General features: G+C 44.6%; 1 protein-coding gene across 1 annotated transcript in view; it reads left to right on the top strand.

Moving 5' to 3' along the window:
• The window catches only part of anks1b (ankyrin repeat and sterile alpha motif domain containing 1B), a 541,227-nt gene that overhangs the window by 481,765 nt on the left and 36,737 nt on the right, over positions 1-22,725 (top strand). Inside the window, 5 exon segments of the mRNA XM_084331050.1 lie at positions 2,964-3,009; positions 3,012-3,070; positions 7,704-7,916; positions 17,622-17,750; positions 22,559-22,630. Coding sequence (XP_084187176.1) covers positions 2,964-3,009; positions 3,012-3,070; positions 7,704-7,916; positions 17,622-17,750; positions 22,559-22,630 — 519 coding nt within the window.

Genomic DNA, 22,725 nt, shown 5'->3' with positions numbered 1-22,725 from the left:
CACATTCACAAAAAAGCCCAGTCCTCAGAGGGTTAAAGGGTATAAGTTCAGTATTTTGGAACCCATATCCATATTTCCTACCTACCAACGGTGTAGTGGATCGGTAGAGCAGCACGAGCTCGACAACGGGGCCTCGCTCCAGTCTGTACAAACCCTGAAATAAATGGCGATACTTACTCCATCAGTGCGCCCCAAAGTAGGTTTCATCGTTTAAACCAAAACGTCCAAACTTACCCCTTAGGGAGCTGGTTTTTCCGGGTGGTAATTTGTACATTGATTTCAGGGTTGATGATTGATGGTGGTGATGATGCTGGTGATGGTGATGTTTTGATGCAGTCTTAGGGCATTTTCACACCTAGCTCGTTTGGGAGCTGTTGTTCCGGAACCTGGAGCGTTTACCCCCTATTTCGGTTCATTTGGGCATATGTGAACACAGCAATCGCATTCTGTTGCGGAACAAAACAAGCGGGGCCGAGACCGCCTAGAGAGGGTGGTCTCGGCGCACTTCTAACCGAACCCCGAAGCGACTCGTACTATGTGAGAATGCAATCGACTTAACAAACCGACACAACTCACTTGCCGTACTGTATACGCGTTGCATGATGGCGCTTTCGCATTGAATTGTGGGCGGGATCAGTTTGTAGTCTTTAGGCAGCTAGATCGGTAAAGTTAGCTATAGACCACTGCACTTGCGCGTTACATTGAAATCGGGGAGGAGAGAGAGCATATGAATGAATGTGGATGAGAGCCGTGATGTAAGTGGTTGCACCTACGGCTGTGGGGGCGCTGGAGACATGATCGAATAGACTTTTATGCGCCTGAGTTTCCTGAACACGGCGCGACCCATTCCTAATCGACACTAATAACACAGCCGTGTGAACACAAACGAACTAAGGGGACAAGTGCAACATTGTATCATTATAGTCCCTGTGTCTCCCCTGAATCGGAACAAAGCAAACGAACTACAGGTGTGAAAACGCCCTTAGTCGCCATAAAATGACTGCATCTCTTAGTTAATGCTCTGAAACTGTTTGAACTGTTCCTGTCAATAGAAATTATTGTATAAAGTTGTAAATGAAGGACATAATCATTATTCCTCAAGGGTAATTCTTGTTCCGGAAGCTTCTATAATTGCAAAGAAAGCACAACCGACTTTATCCATCTTTGTCCTTTCACTACCACACTACAGAAGGTCAATCCCTCAGTGACTTGCTACGTTTTATAATACATACAGATTAGTCAGCATACGATTTGTCATATTAGGACAGGGAATGACAGAGAGAACATAAGAGGAGAGGAGAGGAGAGGAGAGGAGAGGAGAGGAGAGGAGAGGAAAGGTTATTTATTTCCCCAATGGGAAAATTGTATTACTGTTGTTAATATAGTAGTACCACAAAATGTATACGATAATATTGCGCTTCTTAATTGTGTATGATATGATATGTTCATTTGAAACAAGATTAAGCTGAAATATCTCTTCTAGGAAATAACATTTTGAAATCGGCTCTACTTGTGTGTCAAAGGCATGAATGAAACACTAGATGAAATTCAAAGCTTTTGAGACTGTGAAGCCCTTCTGTTTCACTTTCATCAGAACATCATTAGTGGTTCATTAACAGCCTTAACATAGTATAGAAATATCACAATACTCTGCATCACGCATCCATACAATACCATGGGGTATATAATAATAATAATAATTCATTTTATTTTATAGAGCGCTTCTCAGTAACCCGAAGTCGCTGACAGTAGGCAAAAAGAAACAACAAAGAAACAAAAGAAACATAGAACCACAGGGGAAACAGGGAACAATAAGATTACACAAGAACAGGGCGGCCGGGGCAGCGCAGCGGACTAAGCGTCTGTCTACCACTGCAGAGACAGTGGGATCGAATCCAGCTGTGGTGCCTCCGGCTTGGTCGGCCCGTCCATACTGACACAATTGGCAGTGTCAGCGGGTGGGAAAGCCAGTGGGGTGGGGTCCTGGTCGTTGTAAACAGCGACTCCTACAGTTCGGTCGGGGGCGCCTGCACAGCGAGGGAAGGATCTGGGAGAGGTAGTGTGACCCTTCCACACGTTACACTCCCCCCAGTGAGAGTCCGCGCTGCCAGGTGAAAAGAAGCGGTGGGCTGGCTGCACATGTGTCGGAGGTCTCCGCCCTCCCAGACCGACGGTAGGGGGTAGAGTGCGTAACGACCAGGAAGGGGAGTGGGAATTGGCATAACGACTAACATTGGGATGGGAGAAAAATGGAAAAAAGGAGGGAGAAAAAGATAATACAAAAAAAAAAGATTACACAAGAACATAGAGCCACAGTAACATACAGGGATCACAATGTTACAGTGTATGTTGTATCTTTCCCCAGCCACAATAGGCTATATGGTTCATATATGTGTGTGTGTGTGTGTGTGTGTGTGTGTGTGTGTGTGTGTGTGTGTGTGTGTGTGTGTGTGTGTGTGTGTGTGTGTGTGTGTGTGTGTGTGTGTGTGTGTGTGTGTGTGTGTGTGTGTGTGTGTGTGTGTGTGTGTGTGTGTGTGTGTGTGTGTGTGTGTGTGTTTTACTGTGAGCTCTCGATCGATGATATTGGTTACATTATATACAGGAGAAGTGAGAGGATTGTCCATTGTCTTGGGGTAGTTAGTAGTTGGACTGGAAAGATGAGTGGTTGGTCTGTTCTGTGGGGGGGTTTTGGGTCCATGAAGGGGGGGTGACGTGTTTTGGGGTGGTTTGTCTGGAACGGTGAGTTGTGTGGTTTGTTCTGCTCCGTGGGGGGGGGGGGTTGAAGGTTAGACCGGTTTAGACAGAACTATGTTATTGGGGGACAATGGGCTGTCTGTCAGGGAGTGGGTAATTACAATTTGGGGTGGCGGGGGAGATAGTTATTCCACATACCGTAGCCCTAATGAGCAGGTTATCTAGCTACATTATGACTCATGTGCTGGTATGTGTGTGTTTATCCTCAGGTGCTGAAGATCAGTCTGATTGGACACAGGAAGCGAATCCTCGCCTCGCTGGAGACCGGCTACACGAAGACACTCCCCAGAAACCACCACGGGCCATCTCCCTGAGGGTAGGCTGCGTGTGTGTGTGTGTGTGTGTGTGTGTGTGTGTGTGTGTGTGTGTGTGTGGTGGGTGTGGGGGTGGGGGTGGGTGTGTGTGTGTGTGTCAGGGAGCGTTCCCAGATGGTACCGTACCGTTTCACTGCCGTTACCCCACTGATTACCCAAGACACCTACAGTAAGCGGACACAAAATGGCCGACACGCTGCAGTTTCCTCCCTGTCAGCCTGTCCTGGATACTAAACACAAGCAACTGGCTTCCTTCCCTCCGCCAGGGCGCGGCTGTAATGGTTTTAACAGCCTCTCACTCCCCTACGGAGCAGGGAAAGGCCTCCACTCCTCCAGGGGCTCAGTTTGGTCCGTCTGCCAGGGTGTATCGAATTGAATTGAATTGAAAATTTTATTAACAGATTGCAGAATGGGTACAATACAGTACGGCTCAATACACACAATTGTTAAGGGGATGCAGACCAGAGAAAGACTTTCGTTTTGTTTACATCAGGGTCCCCCCATTTTCAATTAATCAGGACATATATGACACACATGACATACAGATAGACAGTACTGCTACATCTATACATTTATGACATACCAGATTTACAAATACAGTTTTTTGTGCTACAAAAAGAGTCAAAAATCGTACTTTTCGGACTATAAGCCGCAGCTTTTTCCCCCATTTTTCGACCCTGCGGCTTATATAACGGTGCGGCTTATATGTGGACAAAACCCGAAAATCGAAATATTGCTTTTTTTTACTGCATTGAAATGTTATTTATCTGTTCCCTTATTTGCTTAATACAACTTGTAAATGAGTTAATTCTTGTTATTTGTCCGACAATATTGTGTCCCAATGGGAGTCATTCTCTGTAGAGGTGGGAACTTAAAGCTCAATATAAGAACGGCCCATGCACCACCACTCACAGAATCGAGAAAGAGCAATCAATCTGTCAATCCTTTCCGTGTCCGGGCCGGTGATTTTTCCCGTGTTAAGTCAAATTAAGCTGCAGGCTCCACTCCTTACATATGGTAATTAAACATTAAAACACATGCAGCTTATAGTCCAGTGCGGCTTATATATGTACACATCATTCAATTTAGCTGCTGTGGCTTATAGTCAGGTGCGGCTTATAGTGCGAAAAGTACGGTATATACATTTGACGAAGAAACTGTACATTGGAGGAGGTTGGGTAGGTGGGGTGGGGGGGAAACTGTACATTGGAGGTGGTTGGGTGGGTGGGGGGGGGGGGGGGTTGGGTAGGCGGGGTAGGGGGGGGGGGGGGGGGTTGGTAACTGTACATTGGATTATCGACAACCTTACTTGGTCCCAGGAAGAGGGTCTCGTGTATTATTGGGTTAGGAAATTTACTGTACATTGGAGGGGGTTGGGTTAGGACATTTACAGGGGCCAGTTTCGAATTGCAGTCTCCCGTAGGTGCTCTTTGAGAGTGGTTTTGAAAGTAGGTAGTGATTCACATTCCTTTACAGCTGTGGGTAGGGTGTTCCACATTGATGTGGCATAATTGCGAAACGTGTTTAGTCCCTTGTTTGAGCCGAATCTGGGTTTAACATGATTTGTGGAGCTCCCTCTGGTGTTGTGGTCGTGGTATTCACTGACCTTTGGGAAGTATTTTGACATGTACATGGGTACCTTAGTCTTATAGTGTATCTTGTAGACCAGGCCCATTGCAAGTTGCTGTACTCTGTCGTCTACTCTAAGCCATCCTAGGTAGTTAAAGTGGGCAGGGGTGAGGTGGGTTCTAGGAGTAAGGTCAAGTAGTAGTCTAGCCAGTTTGTTTTGTGATGTTTGTAATTTTGTTTTTAGCGCCTTTGAGGTGCTTTGGTACCATGAGGTGCAAGCATAGTCGTAGTACCCTTGAATGAGTGCTCCTGCCAGAGTCTTTAGGGTATTCTTGTTTACCAGAGAGGAGATCCGGTACAAGAATCTAGTTAGTTGGTTGACTTTTTACATTGGATGCCATTTAGGAAAGATTTGCCTCTAGGATGGAACCTATAGGTATGTTATTTCATCTTTCCTTGTGACAATATTGTCATCTACTGTAACTGAGAAGCCGTCGGTCTTGCTGAGTTTGATATTTGAACCGAAGAGAATGGACTCTGTTTTGCCCATGTGTAATGATAGTTTGTTATCAGCGAGCCAGGTGCAGATTCTGCCGAGTTCCGAGCTGAGGGTTTTTTCAACCTGTAACTTGTTCTTGTCAGAGACCAGCAGGGCTGAGTTGTCCGCGAACAGGAACAAGTTGCAGTCACAAGCTGACGACATGTCATTTGCATAAATTAGGAACAGCAACTACAAAGACTAGGACTAGACAGTAACTCTAATACAAGAAAAACACTAGACTAACAGGGGGACATTAAGAAGGGCGAGAGAGAAGGGGAGAGATAGGGAGCAAGAGAGATAGGGAGAGAGAGAGAGGGAGAGAGAGAGAAGGGGAGAGATAGGGAGCAAGAGAGAGAGAGAGGGAAGAGCGGGAGAGGTAGAGCAGGGGAGAACAGGGAGAGGTAGAGCAGGGGAGAACAGGGAGAGGTAGAGCAGGGGAGAACAGGGAGAGGTAGAGCAGGGGAGAACAGGGAGAGGTAGAGCAGGGGAGAACAGGGAGAGGTAGAGCAGGGGAGAACAGGGAGAGGTAGAGCAGGGGAGAACAGGGAGAGGTAGAGCAGGGGAGAACAGGGAGAGGTAGAGCAGGGGAGAACAGTCCAGTAACGGGCGGGACGTTACACAAAATGGGTGCAGAGACTGCAGACACAATGGGCAAACGGCTGACGGGCTTATTGGGGAGAAACAAAACAACAAGACTCAGGAGATAAACACAGACGTTGTTGTTAACCCCTTTCTGTGTCACTCTGTCACACACACATGCACGCACGTGCACACACGTGCACACACACACATGCACGCACGTGCACACACACACACAAGACAGAAATAAACCTCACCAAAGAAGGTTTCTCTTCTAGTTGATATAATAAAATTGTCTGAACACTCTTGTCACAGGCACTTAATTCCATAGAATGACAATAAAGAGAGAGAGAGAGAGAGAGAGAGAGCAAGAGAGAGAGAGCGAGAGAGGGAGAGAGAGACAGAGCGAGAGAGGGAAAGAGATTTTTCAATATGCATTAACATGATTAATGCAAGCAAATCGGTTTCAGTGCCCCTGAAATAAAAATGTTTAATTAAATGCCCCCGAAAATCAATTAACACATTCAGCGCCGACCCCGAGTATAGTCGGGTTAACTCGCCTTCGTTTGAGCACCAATCACGAGTATAGTCGGGTTTTAATCGTTATTTCTTTTATTAGCGATATCCATTTATTTTCATCCATCCAGCCTGACGTTATCGTTGGGAATGGGTCTGAGCTCGCAAAAGGGCAAATACCGCCGCCTATCGTCTCCCGGATGGCATTGCACATCATTGGATTGGATTGGCTGGGGATGTGCATCAAAAAAATAACTCCGGTCCAGGTTTTCCTTTTCGGGCATGCAGTATCGTTATAACAGATAGACTGGGGACACTCAGAGCTGCGTGGATTATGTGTTTTGGATATAATAATAATAATAATGGATTGGATTTATATAGCGCTCTTCATGACACCCCAGAGACCCCAGAGCGCTTACAGAGTCCATTATTCGTTCATACACAGTCATACCGGTGGTGGTAAGCTACAATTGCAGCCAGAGCTGCCCTGAGGCAGACTCACGGAAGCGTGGCGAATAATCATCGCCTACGGCCCCTCTGACCACCACCAACATTCATACACATTCATACGAGGCAAGTAGGTTAAGTGTCTTACCCAAGGACACAACGGCAGTGGGATGGACATGGGCTTGAGCGGGATTCGAACCACCAACCCTTCGATCATTGGACAACCCGCTCTACCCCTGAGCCACGGGTTGGATCAATAAACGCGATCAATATTTGGAATGGCAATCAGGAATTGGATTAATCAGTTGTGAGGTAAGGAATCTATGTTACCAGTCTTGGGTTAACCAGATGTTCCTTTCACCGCCATCGGAGCGTGTGTGTGTGTGTGTGTGTGCGTGCCGTTGGCGCTGAGCAAGGCACGGATAAGCGATTTTTCAGCCCGCTTCTGTATCGTGCACAAGGACACATATACTATCGATAATCTAGCGTTTATTTGAAAACGATTCATAAATCAGCCGAAAAATGACAACGTGTTTTGTGTATTCCACTAAAGGGCTATTATCGCGTCTTTCTCTGGAATTACTAGAAATCTCAAACTATACTCGTATTCAAAACGGTATAAAACGGAAATGTACCGATGAAAAAACAATCCGTTTCGTACATGTTGACTGCAAGCAAGTCATTGATAAGCGACGGGTGTATTAGACCCATAGCCATAATTTAAGATACATTTTAAGCACTCGCAAATATCCCCGTCCTCCCATTGATTAAAGTGTCGGCGTACTAGGCCTAATTTCCCGGAAGGGGCTCGGCGGTCGATGAGTTAAGGGTGGCAAAAAGTGCCCTGTGTTAATTTCGAACCCTGCAGTGCGAGTTAAATTGCCCTACTTTCTCTCAGTAGTACAGTAGAGCAGAGACATCATATTATCAAATGATAAATTATGCTCTCTCCCTCTCTCTCTCCCCCTCCCCCCCCCCCCCAGGAGCCCGGTGGGAACCACACCCCTCCCCAGCAGCTCAGCCCTCAGGTGGGGGGCCAGGCAGGGTACTCGGCGGCGGGGGTCCCGGGGGGCTCTCTGGACGTGCAGCACCTCATCATGCAGGCGGACGCGCGGCGCAGGCAGCGCAGCAACGACAACTACTTTGAGGACGTGCCACGCTCCAAACTGGAGCGACAGATGGCCCAAGTCAGCATGGTGAGGAGGAGGGGGGGGGGGGGGGGGGGTGATAGAGGAGGGAGGGGGGCGGGGCGGGGGTGATAGAGGAGGGAGGGGGGCGGGGAGGGATAGAGGAGGGAGGGGGGGCGGGGAGGGATAGAGGAGGGAGGGGGGCGGGGAGGGATAGAGGAGGGATGGGGCGGGGAGGGAAGGGAGTTGCACTCTGTCACTCAGACAGGAATGGGGCTAAAAAGAAAAGAATGAGTCGAGAGTGGGGGAGGAAGTGACCTATCTCAAGCTCCGCCCCCTCTTTTCTCAAGCCTCCAATCACAACTGTTGCTTCCCTCGGACAATCGGAAGACACCGTCTGTCCGAGGAAAGCAGCGGTTGTGATTGGAGGATCAAGAAAAGGGGGCCCGGGTTTGAGACACGCAGAAATTAGATTATTTGGAGGATTAGGCTTTAAAAGGTGGCTGCATACTGGGCTATATTAAGATATTAAATTAACCGAGATACTGCTTATTGGCTATGATTAGTTATTTAACCGTAATGTTAACTGTTTCAGCGCCAATGACGAAAAAAGTCGGGTTATCTCGACGGTGGTTGAGGGCCAATCACGAGAAAAGTCGGGTTTTAATCGTTATTTCTTTTATTCGCTATATCCATTCATAATTCATCCATCCAGCCTGATGTTGGACCGCGTCCCCGACCGCCAAGAACCTTGGTGTTGTCCTCGACGACCAGTTGAACTTCTCTGCTCACATCGCAGCGACAACCAGAACCTGCAGATTCCTCCTGAGCAACGTCAGAAGGATACGCCCCTTCCTGACAAAAGAAGCCACCCAACTCCTCATCCAATCAACAGTCATCTCCCGCCTCGACTACTGCAACGCACTGCTAGCTGGCCTCCCGGCCACTGCCACCAAGCCTCTTCAACTCATTCAAAACGCAGCGGCCCGCCTGATATCAAACCTACCAAAGTCGGCCCATGTCACCCCACTTCTTAGGGACCTGCACTGGCTCCCCATTGCTGCACGTATCCGCTTCAAGGCCCTCGACCTAGCATACCGTGCAGCAAAGGGAACCGCTCCCGCCTACCTCCGGTCAATGGTCTCTAACTACACACCCTCAAGACCCCTACGCTCTGCATCTTCTGGCCGCCTCAGACCTACTCCTATCCAAGCTCCCGGAGGGTCATCAAAGAGAAGCCGCCTATTCTCAGTCCTTGCCCCACAATGGTGGAATGAACTACCCACCCCAGTTAGGACAGCCGAATCCCGTCCAATCTTTCGCCGTCGACTAAAGACTCACTTCTTCAACCATTATCTGAAATGATCTAACCCTGACTAACCTTACTGTCATGCACTTGTCCTAATAAACTAACCTACACTGTAACATGCAACACTTGATGAACATTGTTACTCAGCTGATAGAGTTGTACCCTTCTTGCTGTCTTGTCGTACAGAACTTGTAAGTCGCTTTGGATAAAAGCGTCAGCTAAATGACTAAATGTAAATGTAAATGTAAATGATGTTATCATTGGGAATGGCTCTGAGATCGCAACCGGCCAATACCGCCGCCTAACGCCCTATTGCACCCCGTTTGAAACGATGTGGTTTGTTTTCTTGGCCGAGCTGAGCCGTGCAGGCGGGGTCTGAATACTGAGCTGAGCCGTGCAGGCGGGGTCTGAATACCGAGCTGAGCCGTGCAGGCGGGGTCTGAATACTGAGCTGAGCCGTGCAGGCGGGGTCTGAATACTGAGCTGAGCCGTGCAGGCGGGGTCTGAATACTGAGCTGAGCCGTGCAGGCGGGGTCTGAATACTGAGCTGAGCCGTGCAGGCGGGGTCTGAATACTGAGCTGAGCCGTGCAGGCGGGGTCTGAATACTGAGCTGAGCCGTGCAGGCGGGGTCTGAATACCGAGCTGAGCCGTGCAGGCGGGGTCTGAATACTGAGCTGAGCCGTGCAGGCGGGGTCTGAATACTGAGCTGAGCCGTGCAGGCGGGGTCTGAATACTGAGCTGAGCCGTGCAGGCGGGGTCTGAATACTGAGCTGAGCCGTGCAGGCGGGGTCTGAATACTGAGCTGAGCCGTGCAGGCGGGGTCTGAATACTGAGCTGAGCCGTGCAGGCGGGGTCTGAATACTGAGCTGAGCCGTGCAGGCGCTTCGAACGATGCATGGACTAGGCCCCCCCCCCCCCCCCCCTCTGTTTATATGCAATGCTGGATAACGCTGGATACACGAACGCGACCAGTATTTGGAATGGCGATCAGATAATTGGATTATTCTTTTTGCAGTACATCATTTACAAGGTAAGGACTATGTTATCGACCTTGCGTTGATACGATAATTATTTTCCCACGATCGAAGCATGTCGGGGTGGTGTGTGTGTGTCTGTGTGTTGGTAGCGATCAAAAGCAAGGAGGGGCCCGCGTCCCCTTCTCCCTTTCATGCGTGCATGATGAAAGATAATACCGATAATCTAGCCTTGATTTCAGATTGATTGTTGATCCAAGCGAGGAATGGCAACGTGTTTATTGAATTTCACTAAAATGCTGTTTTCGCGTCTTTTCCTGGAATTACTCAGAATCACTCAAACTATACTCATATTCACCACGGTATAAAAAACGGAAATGTACAGATGAAAAAATTATCTATTTTTTGCATGTTGACCGGAAGAAACTCACTGACAATCGACGGTGTTATTAGATCCATAGCTATAATATTTAATATAGTTTTAGCACTTGCAAACACCGGCATTATCTCCATTGAACAGAGCTCTGGCCTTCTTACCACAAGGTAAACAGCGACCTCTAGGCGCTGATTGAGTTAAGAGTAAAGAATTATTATTAGATGATCATTAGCTATGATTACTTCTTTAAACATAACATTACTAGTAAATAATTATTATTAAATGTGAAGCAGCTCATAGACCGGTAACTCACGCATCAGTAAGTCTCTCATGGTTAGACACTCTGCCCCTAGTGGTGGCACTTTGCTTTGCATCTATGACACTGGTCTTGTTTTTCAGATTCAGATTCAGATTCAGAGTTTTATTTGCCACATGGAATCAATACAATCAGAGTTCTTCATACTCAATCATAAATATCATACCATTGACAAAAGGAGCAGGAAGAAGAATAAATCTTATAGTTACCTGCCCCTTATTTCTAAACTAAACAAGTATTTACTTGATGGTCGGCGTACAACCTAATTTACACAAAATAATCATTTATACCATATACAAGAAACAAACAATCCACAGTTTAAACAAGAATTTTTTTAATAATAATAATAAAGAATACAAGAAAGAAAAGAAGAAAAGATCTCACTATTCACATCACATTTGACTTTCATACTGACTAATTTTATTTTTTTTATAAATCTTTTTGAATTGACAAACACTATTACATCCCTTAAGCTCGCTATGGAGAGAATTCCACAACTTTACACCAATAACTGAAGGGCACATCTGTTTAAGTGTGGTACGTGCAAACTGATGTTTAAAATTGTATTTTCTCCTACTTTCCTAAATTAAAATTATTTTTAATTTTTTTTGTTTTTTTTTTCCTCCTTTTTCCTCCGATTTTTCTCCCATCCCAATGTTAGTCGTTATGCCAATTCCCAATCCCCTTCCTGGTCGCTGCGCACTTACCCCCCACAGTCGGTCTGGGAGAGTGGAGGCTATCACGTGCTTCCTCCGACACACGTCTAGCCAATCAACCGCTTCTTTTCACCTGGCAGCGCGGACTCGCACTGAGAGGGTGTAACGTGTGGAAGGATCACACTACCCCCCTTAGATCCTATCCGCGCTGAGCAGGCGCCCCGACCGAACTGTAGGAGTCGCTGTTTACAACGACCCGGACCCACCCCTCCAGCTTTCCCACCCTCTAATATTGCCAATTGTATTAGTGTGAACGGCCAGCCAAGCTGGTGACAACGCCGGGAGCTGGATTCGAACAGGCGAATCCAGCGTCTCCGGCGTTGGTGACGAACGCAATCTCCGCTACGCCACCTGACCGCCACTAAACTCACTTTCTAAATGAAAAAGATTTTGTAGTTTTTCTGGCAGTGTATTTCTTGCCCTAAACATAATTAACATTGTTTGAAACTTAACCATGTCTTCAAGTTTAATTATTCTAGATTTAATAAAGAATGTGTTTGTGTGTTCTCGATAATTCACTTTATGTGTGATTCTTACAGCCCTCTTCTGTAGTATATATAATGGTTTTATATTGGTCCCATAAGTATTCCCCCATACTTCAACACAATAACTGAGATAAGGTGAGATGAGTGAACAGTAGAGTGTTCTCATTGCCTCATACTCTAACACATCCTTTACTTTATTCATAACAAAAATACTCTTGGACATCTTTTTTTTAACGTGTGCTATGTGAGATTTCCATGTTAATTTATCATCCATAATCACACCAAGAAAACGAAATTCATTAACTCTCTCTATATCAACTCCATCTATGGTCTTGTTTTTATTAAACTACTACTCAAATTAGGGATACAATTATGACTTTTTATGTTAGTTTATACTTTTTATATTTATATAAGTTATTGTCAACTTTTAATCATCCATAGGAGGATGATTGCATAAAGAAAAAAAGAAAAAAAGAATGCATCCACAAAATAATGATATGGTACTGTATTGAACTTGTCTATTTATATTTCCTGCTAAACTAGAATCACTTATATTCCCACTGATGTTCATAACCTAGGAAAACAGGGCTAATTAACTCTCAAACCATGACAGCGTGATAACTCACAAACATAGCAATGCAGCAGCTGTGCTTTGATCTACTATGATTAGCGTTGTGTGTGTGTGTGTGTGTGTGTGTGCGTGTGTGTGTGTGTGTGTGCGTGTGTGTGTGTGTGCGTGCGTGTACGTGTGCGTGTACGTGTGTGTGTGTGTACGTGTGCGTGTGTGTGTGTGTGTGTGTGTGTGTGTGTGTGTGTGTGTGTGTGTGTGTGTGTATGGATTATTCACTATAGAGAAAGGCATATAGTCAGGCACTGGAATCATCTAGGCGTATCAAACTCCTTGATGACGGAGACGTGTGATAGATGTGTTCTGAGTCTTACCTGAACAGCTAACAAGCGAGCTAGCTTCTACCCAGACATGACCGCTGACACAGATGTGACATGTTGAACAAACAAATTAACCCTTTCACTGCCACACGACAGCCGGTTACCCCTTTCACTGTGACAATACATGCGGAGCTAATGATGCTAATGATGGAGCATCGCCGTCGGTTGTGTGTGATAGTAAAGGGTTAACCTTCTGTCGTGTGGCAGTGAAAGGGTTAATGAATTAACTAACTCACTACAGTAACTAGTAGGGGTGTAAATATTTGACCCCACAACGATTCGATTCGATTACGATTCTTCAGGCAACGATTCAATGCATCATGAAATCTCTTCATTTGACCACAATTCGATTCGATGCGATTCGATTAATCAGTTAATTCCCCCCCAAAAAATGTATACACAAATATGGCTGGGAGAACTGATTCGCTCAGCGTGAATGGACTATAGGTCAATAAAAAAATCGACTTATACATTTTTTAATAATTTTATTTTAAATAAATAGAAATTTTTTAAATAAAAAATCTAATCGATTCTAACATTTTTAAATCGATGCAGTTGAATCATCACCTTAGGGTCGATGCATTGCGATGCATTGTTACACCCCTAGTAACTAGGGTATCCCATTAAAAGAAAGAAAAATTAGGGGGATTAAAAAGAAACAAACAAACAACAAACAAACAAAGGGGAAAGGGGGGATAAAGCAGTTGTTTGGCTCCTACCGGCAGCGTGTAAAAGTGTCAGTGAGCAAGACAATTAACCTCCTAACTGCTCCCGATGAGCAGGTTGCAGTGGTGTAAAAAGTACCCCGAAATTATACTTAAGTGAAAGTATGGGTCCCGTCTCAAAATCGTACTCAAGTAAAAGTCTGAGTAGTTTCTACTTTTAAATGTACTTAAGTACTAAAAAGTAAAAGTAAAAAACTTTTTTTCTGACTGTCTATTCTTCTGATAGCAGGTGTTTAATCAAAGATCCCCGCTTTCTAGTCTTGCACAAGGACCAATCAGCATGGGTATGGGCGGGTACATTTTTCATTGATGGGGATTTGATTGGCTGTTTTTAAATAAAGTGCGGCCGCAGGATTAATAACGTTAACGTTAGTTCGGCCAGAGAAACAAATATACTAATTAAAATAGTTGGACCTGTGAGACTTGTACTTTGTACTTTGTAGGTCTGCATTTTAAATGTAAGGAGTAGGGCGGCTAGGTGGTGCAGTGGGCAAGGCGCTCACCACCAATGCAGGAGACACTGGGTTCGAGCCCAGCTCTCTGCATTGCTATCAGCTTGGCTGGCCGTTCATACTAATACAATTGGCAGTATTAGGGGGTGGGAAGCTGATGGGTGGGGATCGGACGTTGTGGACAGCGACTCCTACAGGTCGGTTGGTGCGCCTGCGCAGCAGAATCAGGAAGCGACGGGGGCGGCGTGCCCTCCAAAAAAACGCAGACCCCCGACGCTGAGAGATTGCGCTGTGCAGGTGAAAAGATGCGTCTGCTGCTTCCTCGAGTACCGGAGGGGACACGTGATGTAAGGCTTAGTCCACATTGCAGCCGGCTTGTGGGAGGCATGGCCTAACAACGTTCGAGACAGGGGAGGGTAGAATTGGACGATACGAAATTGGGATGGGAGAAAAATAGAAAATGGGAGAAAAAAGTAGATCAAAAAAAATTTAAGGAGTAAAAAGTATGTTTTTTTTCTCTGAAATGTAATTGAGTAAAAGTACAAGTATACAAACCTAATAATACTTGAGTAAAATACAAATCCCCAAAAACAGTACTTAATTATTGTGACGAAGTACAATTACTCAAGTACTTTACACCCCTGGACATAAGTTGTAAAGTGCTTTGACTAAAAGCGCCATGCAAATGCAGTCCAATTTACCATTCCATTTAGTGAGTCTGTGAGGGCTGTTTACCCAACATGATTACCTCTGATTACAGCCTCTCACCTCCAGAGTACCTCATCAGCATACTGACGGGGGGATTACACACACACACACACACACACACACACACACACACACACACACACACACACACACACACACACACACACACACACACACACACACACACACACGGCACACACACACACACACACTTACTTAAATACAAACAAACAAGATATGATAACGGCACAAACGCACACACTCAAATGGAATTAGATAGACACTCAACAACTCACGCTGTGAGCTCGCTGAGACCTGCCAGCTCTCTGGGAAAAGCTCTCCTCTCATTCACTTTGCAAAGACAAGACCAAACACGGTGAACAGTCATCGACCGGGGCATTTCAGAAGTAAACAAATACGATTTGGGGTGTTTCCCTAATTGAACCCTTTCACTACCACTCTACAGAAGGTTAACCTTGCACTACGGTTAACCGTCTGTAGTGTGGTAGTGAAAAGGGTTAACCCGTTGTCGTGTGGCAGTAAAAGGGTTAACCTTCTGTATTGTCGCAGTGAAAAGGTTAACCATTTTGGTAGTGTGGGTAGTGAAAGGGTTAAAAGGTGAAAACTCCCAAAGCAAGAAGGCGCTGAAAGGCAGCAAACACAAACACAAACACGTTGCTCCCTGGAGTGGTGACAACAGCTTGTGCTGAGAACGCAGGGCTTCCCCCCCCCATTCCCCTCCCCCTTCCCCTTGCATGTAATTTCCTCTCGGATAACCTGCTGAAGGTCTTCATGAAGCTTGGTCACTGATGATATCCTTTTACTGTAGATACTATTATCTATATCATTATCTGTACATAGCTATCCCTTACCTACTCTACTAGTTACGCTGCTGGCCTGTGTGACTTACTACCATACTGTCTTTATACCTGTACATATTGGTAGTACAACTCTCTGTACATACATCTGATTAGCACTACACACAGTAGTACTAATTTATATATTTTATACCCAGTTAATAATCACCTGTACATTGTATATGACTATTGCACTTTACTGTTAACTTTGCACTCTGGTTGGATGCCAAACTTATTTTCGTTGTACTGTACTTGTGCTGTATAAGGACAATACATTTGAATAAATATATATATATACAGTATATCGGCCTACCGATATTATCGGCATTAAAATGTGATATCGGAAAATATCTGTATCGGTTTAAAAAAAAGATTTTTTATTTATTTTTTTACATTTCTATAGAAATGATGTCCGATATTATCGGCCTACCGATATTATCGGCCGATATCGGCATTAAAATGTGATATCGGTATATCGGTATCGGTAAAAAAGCCAATATCGAGCATCCCTAGTATATATATATATATTATATATATATTAAGGCTTAAGGTCAGGTTAATTCATGTTAATTAAGGGTTATGTTCCAGTTAATTCATGTTAATAATTAAGGTCAGGGGCGGCGTTGTTCCAGTGTTATTGTGATACTGGACTGTACACATACATTCAACTTGTAACAGGCAGGGGTGTAAAGTACTTGAGTAATTGTACTTCGTCACAATACTTAAGTACTGTTTTGGGGGATTTGTACTTTACTCAAGTATTATTAGGTTTGTATACTTGTACTTTTACTCAATTACATTTCAGAGAAAAAAAACATACTTTTCTCTCTCGCAGGTCCAACCATTTTAATTAGTATATTTGTTTCTCTGGCCGAACTAACGTTAACTTTATTAATCCCACGGCCGCACTTTATTTAAAAACAGCCAATCAAATCCCCATCAATGGAAAACGAACCCGCCCATACCCATGGTGATTGGTCCTTGTGCAAGACTAGAAAGCGGGGATCTTTGATTAAACACCTGCTATCAGAAGAATAGACAGTCAGAAAAATAGTTTTTACTTTTAGTACTTAAGTACATTTAAAAGTAGAAACTACTCAGACTTTTACTTGAGTATGATTTTGAGACAGTACCCATACTTTCACTTAAGTATCATTTCTGGGTACTTTTTACACCCCTGGTAACAGGCATAACTACTGTATGTCAAGCCAAGACACCTGTTACATCATAAATGTAAGCCCTGTGGGCTTGAGAGGTGCTGCACGAGCACATCATCGTCTGTCAAACTCCGCTGGGAGATAGGGCTGGGCGATATAACGATAACGATAATTATCGCGATATATTTTAATAATCGATATCGGAAAAAATATATATAAAAAAAATATATATATCGATTTTTTTTTTTTTTTTTTTTTTTTTTTTACCTGCAACAGGGCAGTTTTAAACCCAGAGACAGTGGACAGACTTGTATTTCTTGCCTGCAACTTAAAGTAATGGCTTTGCTTGTCGAAATGACAATACTGACCAATTGAGATTTATTTTTCTCTTGTCCATTTATTTAGTTTGCTTTCTAGTTTAAAATACAGTTTGAAACCGTCTGTACACAGTAGGCTATGTGGGCTAGCAGAGCTAGACTCCAGTCACGAGTCACGGTGCATGTGTGCGGTGGTTTGTCCACCAAAAAAGCGCCAAAAGATAGAAAAGAAACTAGTAGAGCCAGAACTATTCAACTCCCCTGGAGCCACAGCCAGCAGAGAAGCCTGTTGTGTTTACTTTCGCTTTCAAACCAGCTGCAGCCTGAGAACTGGAGTGTGAGGGGATGTACTGTAACACTAAAGATGCCGGCAACGACAAGGAATTGCTGCAAAATAAACATAATTTTTTTTTATACTTTCTATACGTTTCAGCAGCAAGGGGAGTGGTGCGAGCCGATCACGTTACGTCCTCCCAACGAGGCCACCTCCTCCACGCCGGTCCAGTACTGGCAGCACCACCCGGAGAAGCTCATCTTCCAGTCCTGCGACTACGAGGCCTATGTGAGTCTGCTCTCCTCTCTTCACTGTGTGTGTGTGTGTGTGTGTGTGTGTGTGTGTGTGTGTGTGTGTGTGTGTGTGTGTGTGTGTGTGTGTGTGTGTGTGTGTGTGTGTGTGTGTGTGTGTGTGTGTGTGTGTGTGTGTGTGTGTGTGTGTGTGTGTGTGTGTGTGTGTGTGTGTGTGTGTGTGTGTGTGTGCGTGCGTGCGTGTGCGTTTGTGTGTGTGTGATAGGCTCCAGGAAAGAAATCCGCCACACACACACACACACACACACACACACACACACACACACACACACATACACACACACACACACACACACACATTCTCTCTCTCTTAGGACAGCAAACCCCCCCCCCCCCCATAATATATATGAAATTACTTTATCTTCCTTTCGGAACTTCATTTGTGCAGTGGTTTTAAAAGACAAACGTACAGTCACAATACTTAGACACTCACCACTATAAAAAAAACACCAGCTTCGTTAAAACTACAGTAAAAAAAGACCACTATAAAAAAACACCAACTACATTAAAACTACAGTACTTAAAGCATGATATATTAAAATCCATATGGAGCAATTCTATATGTATATAAATAATAATAATAATACAGGTGTATGTGTCCATCAGGTGGAAGGAGAGTCTATTTTTTAAGTAGTCCAAAGTCCTTCTTGGGGGGGGGGGGGCAGTCCGGCCTCCACCAGACTAACTAAGCCCCTTTTATTCCGTGTTGAAGCTCCGTATCGGCGGCCTGAGGTTATTCGTTTGTGTGTGTGAAGGGTGTGTGTGTCGTCCTCAACTATTTGAGAGGCCTTCTTAACGGTCCGTTTCTTGTAGGGATGTTCGATGTTGGCTTTTTTACCAATATCCGATATACCGATATTGTCCAACTCTTAATTTCCGATACCAATATCAACCGATACCGATATATGCAGGGTTTCCCCCCCAAAAAAACGGAATAATTTCAGGTAATTAACATATCTCTTTTTGTGGAATTAACACGACAACATTATGCATACTTTTGACAATAAATAAAATAAGAATTTGTTCTTACTTGCTTGCCTGGGTAAATAAAGGTTAAATAAAAGTTTAAAAAAAAAAATATATATATATATTTTTTTTGAAAACCGATACCGATCATTTACGATATTACATTTTAATGCCAATATCGGACATCCCTAGTTTCTTGTGGATGCTGCTGAGTGACTCCTGGTCCTTCCCAATGATCTTGCCGCTGATCTTAACGACCCTGTCGAGAGGTTTCCGGTTGATGGCACCTATCACTCCAAACTATGATGTGATGTTGAAGGACATTATTGATTACTACCTACTATGCTAATATGTCTATACTACTATGAGAGTATATCCCAAATCGATCTGCCCTTTCTCGGCCGAGCTATAGTCACTTTTCCGCACCTACTCCCGAACTACGCATGCGCAGATTGATGAACCTAGACTCCGTGGGCAATCTGCGCATGCGTAGATCGGGAGTAGGTGCGGAAAAGTGACTATAGCTCGGCCGAGAAAGTGTCAATAGACTTGGGATTGGTTTCTCTGTGTTCAGGAGACTCAGGCGGATAAAAGTCTATTGGATCATGTCTCCTGCACCCCCACAGCCGTAGCTACAACCACTTAATGTCAAGGCTCTCATCCACATTCATTAATTTTCTCCCCCCGCTCTCTCTCCCATGATTTCAGAATACCGGAAGTGTTGCGGTGGTCTCTATACGAGCGTTTGTTTACGACAGCGCACGCTAACACTCCTTCTCTCTCCCCCCCGGGGCGGCGGGCACGCTGGCTCCAGAATGCTGGGGAGATGGATGAGAGAGAGGGGGGGGGGGGGGGGGGGGGGGGAGCAGAGAGAGCCAGTGTGTGAATATTACTGGCGAGCCGAGGGGGAGACAGACGACGCCGAATGAAAATAAATTAGATTAGATGGATGCAAAAATAAGAGGGACCACTGAGAGGAGGGACAGAACGGGAGGGTGGAGAGAAGGAGGGATTGATTGTGTTTGTGTAGAGAAGAAAAAGAGAAAAGGACGTTGTCGCATTAGTCCCACCTTCTTCTCCTTTTTCAACCCACCTCGCCCGCTGGTCCGTCTTACAGATGATATCCCAGAGGCACCTCGTCGTTGTAACAGTTTCACAACTAAAACCTCAAATAAGAAAATGCACTTAGCTCAGTTATTCAGATGGTGAATCCTCCTCACACACAGACACCCAACAGATGCCTTCAAGTCTAAGCTCAAAACCCACTTCTGCTTTTCTCGATGTTCACTGACTCATACCCTGTTTTCCTGTGTGTTCGCTTGTGTGTCCTCCCGTAAAACTGAGATGTGATTGTTGTCTATATCTTGTCTAGACGTATCTATGTGTATCTATCCTCTGTACAGCTCTTTGGTTGACATGTGTCATGTTTAAATGTGCTCTATAAATATAAATAAATCTGATTGATTGATTGATTGATTGATTGAGACACTCTAACGTTTTCATCGCACACCGCTCCTCCGACCGAAACCCAAAGCGCGTCAGTATAACGTCATCTAGACATTGTGTCTCCGTGAAACCAGAGACGAAGCTTTTCCAGGCTAATCCACACAGGCCTCTATAGATAGATCATCGTACGCCGATGTTATTTATAATAGTGCACTCATCATAACACCACACTCTACAGCTCTCAGGCCACTGTCCATATTGCTTGTTGTATTATTACATTGCGTGACACGTCATCGTTCAAAATTCAATCTGTATTAAGAGAAGAAACATGCTACAATACAAATGCACATCTGATCTGGTATAATACTGTTATATATATATACTGTTATTGTAGCATTTCTGTGACCCTAATGCAAATGTGTGTGTGTGTGTGTGTGTGTGTGTGTGTGTGTGTGTGTGTGTGTGTGTGTGTGTGTGTGTGTGTGTGTGTGTGTGTGTGTGTGTGTGTGTGTGTGTGTGTGTGTGTGTGTGTGTGTGTGTGTGTGTGTGTGTGTGTGTGTGCGTGCGTGCGTGCGTGCGTGCGTGCGTGTCTCTGTCTATGTCCTCCTGTGTGTATATGTTTGTGTTGTGAATCTAATGAAGATGTGTGTTGACTGAAGTGTGTGTGTGTGTGTGTCTGTCTGTCTATGTCCTCCTGTGTGTCTGTTTGTGTGTGTGTGTGTGTGTGTGTCTCTGCCGTCCACCTACTTTATAAAAAGACGGAGGCGACAGAGACCCAGCAGGGAGCGGTCCGTCTGTCCACAGCTTCATTATGGTTCTGGTGTGTCTTCTTCACGAGCCAACAGAACCCTGGCACCAGAACACTGTTAGCTAGAGGCAAAGCCTCAGACAACCTCCCTACCCAGTACACATCTCCACACAGTCATAAATCAAACTCAAGCCATATTGAGCACATGGTGGTTTTCGTCTATGATGAAATACATTATTGTACTTTTTATTTTCAAAAGTCTCCTATTATACCTTTCGAGAAAACATAAAAACCTTTTCCCCCGAGTCCGTCTTGATTCATCGTCAGCTTTGGCCTTCTATTCAACGTAACTTCATAATGATGTTGTCTTGACCAACATAATGAGCTGAATTCTATACAGCAGCTACACTCTAAAAGGAGACATGCTGGAATAACACGCTGTGTTTTGTCCTGAATTAACACACACACAGCGGCTTGTTCTTTTTACAGTGTAGAGAATCAATACAGAGACGTTGCTTTAGCCCTTTCACTGCCACATGACAGAAGGTTAACCCTTTACTACCGACGGTCGTCGTTACTGTAAACATTAAGTACTGAGGTTACTGTAAACATTAAGTACTGAGGTTACTGTAAACATTAAGTACTGAGGTTACAGTAAACATTAAGTACTGAGGTTACTGTAAACATTAAGTACTAAGGTTACAGTAAACATTAAGTACTGAGGTTACTGTAAACATTAAGTACTGAGGTTACAGTAAACATTAAGTACTGAGGTTACTGTAAACATTAAGTACACTGAGGTTACAGTAAACATTAAGTACTGAGGTTACTGTAAACATTAAGTACTGAGGTTACAGTAAACATTAAGTACTGAGGTTACTGTAAACATTAAGTACTGAGGTTACTGTAAACATTAAGTACTGAGGTTACAGTAAACATTAAGTACTGAGGTTACTGTAAACATTAAGTACTGATGTTACAGTAAACATTAAGTACTGAGGTTACTGTAAACATTAAGTACTGAGGTTACTGTAAACATTAAGTACTGAGGTTACAGTAAACATTAAGTACACTGAGGTTACAGTAAACATCATCCCTGTGTAAAAGTGTTCCCATTAGTGATTCCTTTATTAAATAAGATCTGAGCCTGTGCAGAATACAGCGTGGCAAGCGTCTCTGTTAATACTACTGCTCCAGGGTCCTCTCTGCTGTAATCACCTAGCGTGTGCGTGTGTGTGTGTGTGTGTGTGTGTGTGTGTGTGTGTGTGTGTGTGTGTGTGTGTGTGTGTGGGTGTGTGTGTGTGCGTCTTGCATGAGGATGCTGTCAAAATCTCACATTGTTGCATTAACTTCTGCATACAATACACATGGTGCAGCTAATTTTGACAGAGAATACCGAACAGTCTATGCGTGTATACATACACACACACACACACACACACACACACACACACACACACACACACACACACACACACACACACACACACACACACACACACACACACACACACACACACACCTGTTTAAAGATGCAACGATCTGGACATTAGGTGATCTTCTGAGAACAGAATGTTGATGTGTAAGTTGACACGGTGATGATTATATGACATTTGTGTTTGTAGTACCTTGGCTCCATGCTGGTGAAGGAGTTGAGAGGGACAGAGTCGACGCAAGACGCCTGCGCCAAGATGAGGGTAAGACAAGATGTCCATCACACTACACCACACTACACTACACTACACTACACCACACCACACCACACCACACTACACCACACCACACTACACCA

This window comes from Notolepis coatsorum, assembly GCF_963971535.1.
Source record: "Notolepis coatsorum genome assembly, chromosome: 15".
Taxonomy (NCBI): Eukaryota; Metazoa; Chordata; class Actinopteri; order Aulopiformes; family Paralepididae; genus Notolepis; species Notolepis coatsorum.
This window is presented reverse-complemented; position numbering and strand designations above follow the sequence as displayed.